The sequence below is a fragment of the Cebus imitator genome, unplaced genomic scaffold (assembly GCF_001604975.1).
Source record: "Cebus imitator isolate Cc_AM_T3 unplaced genomic scaffold, Cebus_imitator-1.0 Scaffold18, whole genome shotgun sequence".
Taxonomy (NCBI): Eukaryota; Metazoa; Chordata; class Mammalia; order Primates; family Cebidae; genus Cebus; species Cebus imitator.
The window spans coordinates 4,799,155-4,802,944 of NW_016107333.1; the positions used below are offsets into that span (position 1 = coordinate 4,799,155).

The 3,790-nt window shown below is 41.7% G+C and overlaps 1 protein-coding gene across 1 annotated transcript in view; it reads left to right on the plus strand.

Annotated features, from left to right (window-relative positions):
* SAMHD1 (SAM and HD domain containing deoxynucleoside triphosphate triphosphohydrolase 1) overlaps window positions 1–3,790 on the plus strand; it is a 60,029-nt gene that overhangs the window by 3,550 nt on the left and 52,689 nt on the right. The window contains exon 2 of the mRNA XM_017511281.2: window positions 1,881–1,949. Coding sequence (XP_017366770.1) covers window positions 1,881–1,949 — 69 coding nt within the window. The remainder of the gene's footprint in view (window positions 1–1,880; window positions 1,950–3,790) is intronic.

Here is a 3,790-nt window from a genome sequence, read left to right on the forward strand (position 1 = left end):
GAGGTCAGGAGTTTGAGACCAACCTGGCCAACATGGTGAAACCTCGTCTCTACCGAAAATACAAAAATTAGCCAGGCATGGTGGCATGTGCCTGTAATCCCAGCTACTCAGGAGGCTGAGGCAGGAGAATTGCTTCAACCTGGGAGGCGGAGGTTGCAGTGAGCAGAGACTGTGCCACTGTACTCCAGCCTGGGCAACAGAGTGAGACTCCATCTCAAAAAAAAAAGTCTCTCTTTATCTAAGCCCAAATTTGTTTTTATTTGACAAGCCAAGAACAAGGTACTATGTCCCTTTTTTCATTGTGGAATATAATAGCCTCACAAGAAGTCTGAAATAAGTTGCTATACTCTTTATGTTTTACAGATGATGTATATGAGGTCCAAAGATGTAAAGTAACTTTTCAAAGATCATACCACAACAAAAAAGAGCTAGATTTTTAAAGGTTAGGTCTTTGGACTCCAGAACTCATGTGGGCTATACCTTAACAAGTGTTCTCATCAAAAACCACTGGAGGCCATGCCAGTGGCTGACGCCTACAATCCCAGCACTTTGGGAGGCCAGTGTGGGAAGATCACTTGAGCCCAGGAGTTCAAGACCAGCCTGGGCAACATTGGGAGACCCCATATTTACAAAAAAATTAAAATTAAAATTAAAAATAAGCTAGGTGTGGTGGCATATGCCTGTGGTCCCAGCTACTGGGGAGGCTGAGGCAGGAGGATCGCTTGAACCCAGGAGGTCAAGGCTGTAAGTGAGCTGTGATCGCACCATTGTACTCCAACCTGGGCAAAAAGCAAGACCCTGTCTCAAAGAAATACAGTAAAATAAAGTGGTCCAGAGTTTTGGAATCTGAGGTCAGGAAATAGTAGAATAAATTGTATAGAAAGAGGAAAAAAAATAACTCTCTCTCTCTCTCTCTCTCCATATATATATGAGAGAGAAGAGTCTTTCAAATCAGAGTATTGAGTGCTTTCCCAGGAGGTTTAAGAGAAATCAACACTTTAAGCACTCTTGAAGCCATCGTTTTAATTGTTAATTCTAAAAACAATAGACTTTTAAGTTTCTTTCCCTTCCCCAACCCAAACCTTTCTTGTTTAAAAGGAAGCTGCTAACTTGGCAAAACCCCAGCAGGGAGTCAGGTTTCACTTCACTTTTTGCAACTGGTTTTTCTTGCAACTAATTTACACGAATAATTTTGAAATTTTTTCACGTGATTTATCAGAAAAGTGCTTCTTGGTTTAGTTATTTAATTAAAATTGAGTCTTTACAAGTAGCAGATCAATAAGACTGTACTTGGCACAGTCTGTTGCCTGTAGTGGGTGTTCAATAAATGTGGATCTGGGTAAATTTTGGTGCATCCAAATTGAAAGAAAGTGAAAAACATGTTGTATATGTAAGGGTAGCCGAGAGAAAGGAGAATAGACCCAAAGTAAGGCAAGACAGTTTTATTAACTTGCTGGGCTGCTCTGTAACAGTCAGAGGAGGTACCCCTGAGCTTACAAAACCAGGGGTTTATATAGGGTGAGAGGGGCATAATCTATTCACTGGTAACAGGCACAGAGATAGTTTGTTAATTTGTAAGAGACAATACATCACCCTGTGACTTGTGGCGGCAGTCATTAAAAAAAGACAGAAACCGTATGAGTAAGGACAACCAACATATGTTTTCCCTGTCCTCCCTCGAGCTGCCCAGATGGCTGTAATCAGGCTTTGCTTAATTGCTACATGTCTGGTAGCCTTGGTGTGGCGCCTAGGTAAGGGTTCAGGAGTGCAGCTGAAGAGCAATTAGAAGAGGGGAAGGGGTCAGCCTGCATGGAGGAGTTTTCTGAGAGCACAGCTCATCTCTAACAGTACATATTGAATTTGTCTTTTTTCTTCCACAGAAAATAAAATCACAGGCTCATTACTGCCCTGTCTTGATGAGTCTCATTTTGAAAATCTTGGAGTAAGGTAAGAATGAAGAAATAAATTCACATTGTAACCAAACACATTTTATCCAACTTTGAGGGACAAAGCCCAAAATCTCTGATATAAACTATCCTCATTTTAAATCTATGAAGTGTTTTAAAACAGCAGAATCCCTTGCCGGCTGGTTTTCTTTTGTTTGTTTGTTTGTTTGTTTGTTTTTGAGACAGTCTCTTATGTCACCCAGGCTGGAGGATCTCCACTCACTGCAGTCTTCGCCTCCCGGGTTCAAGTGATTCTCTTGTCTCAACCTCCTGAGTGGCTGGGACTACAGGCGCCCACCAACATGCCCCGCTATTTTTGTACTTTTAGTAGAGATGGGTTTCACCATGTTGGCTAGGCTGGTCTTGAACTCCTGGCCTCAAGTGATCCATCTGCCTCAGCTTCCCAAAGTGCTGGGATTATAAGTGTGAGCCACCGCACCTGGCTACCTGCTGTTTGTTTTCGCTGTACAAATCCTGTGTTTACTATTACTGTTTATTCCTATTTTATTATTTATTTATTTATTTATTTTTGAGACAGAGTCTCACTCTGTCACCCAGACTGGAGTATAATGGTGCGATCTTGGCTGACTGCAACCTCCACCTCCTGGGTTCAAGTGATTCTCCCGCTTCAGCCTCCCAAGAAGCTGGGACTACAAGGCTCCTGCCACCGCACCTGGCTAAGTTTTATATTTTTAGAAGAGATGGGGTTTCACCATGTTGATCAGGCTGGTGTCGAACTCCTGACCTCAGGTGATCTGCCTGCCTCTGCCTCCAAAAGTTCTGGGATTACAGGCATGAGCCACCATGCCCAGCCTTATTTCTATTTTAAATAATCTTGCATGCTGGGCATGGTTGGTCACACCTATAATCCCAGCACTTTGGGAGGCCAATGTGGGCAGATCACCTGAGGTTGGAAGTTTGAGACCAGCCTGATCAATATGAAGAAACCCTGTCTCTACTAAAAACATAAAATCAGCGGAGCATGGTGGCACAGTGCCTATAATCCCAGCTACTCTGGAGGCTGAGGCAGGAGAATCACTTGAACCTGGGAGGTGGAGGTCATGGTGAGCTGAGATTGCACCATTGCACTCCAGCCTGGGCAATGAGAGCAAAACTCTGTCTCAAAAAAAGAAATAAATAATAATTTTGCAGATAAACCTTCATCAAGTTTGTAGTGACCAACTTTTTACTCTCGAGTTTAGAATAATTGAATTATATACACTGGGAAATATATAAGAACCAACAAGGAAAAAATGGTAAGAAAATCAAGGCTACAACCCTATCTTGAGCGTATTTCCAGGTCTTCCTAAAGATTGTAATATGCCCTGGTATTAGATTTAAAGACACTATGCAAAACAGGCACTTATTAGTTGTATAATTTGGGACAAGTTATTTAACCCTTCAATTTCTGTATCTGTAAAATGGATAATAACGAGATGATGTACATAAAGTGTGTTGAAGCATATGATTAGCCCTTACTAAATTTTATAGATAGTGACACAGTGAGACTCCCATCTCGACAGAAAATTAAAAAATTAGCCGAGCACTGTGCATGTACCTATAGTCCCACCTACTCAGGAGGCTAAAGCAGGAAGATCCCTTGAGCTCAGGAGTTCAAGGTTGCAGTGATCTGTGATGAGCTCCTAGACTCCAGCAGAGCAAGATCCTGTTCAGATAGGTAAGTAGGTAGGTAGGTAGATACATACATACATATATAGTTACATAGATCCATCTCTATGTATGGCTGAAAGTTCTAGGGTCTAGATTAGAGTGGGGCTCCTTTAAAGATCTCAGTTGAGGATCTGGTGTTTAAATACTTCTTTTTTTTTTTTTTTTTTTTTTTC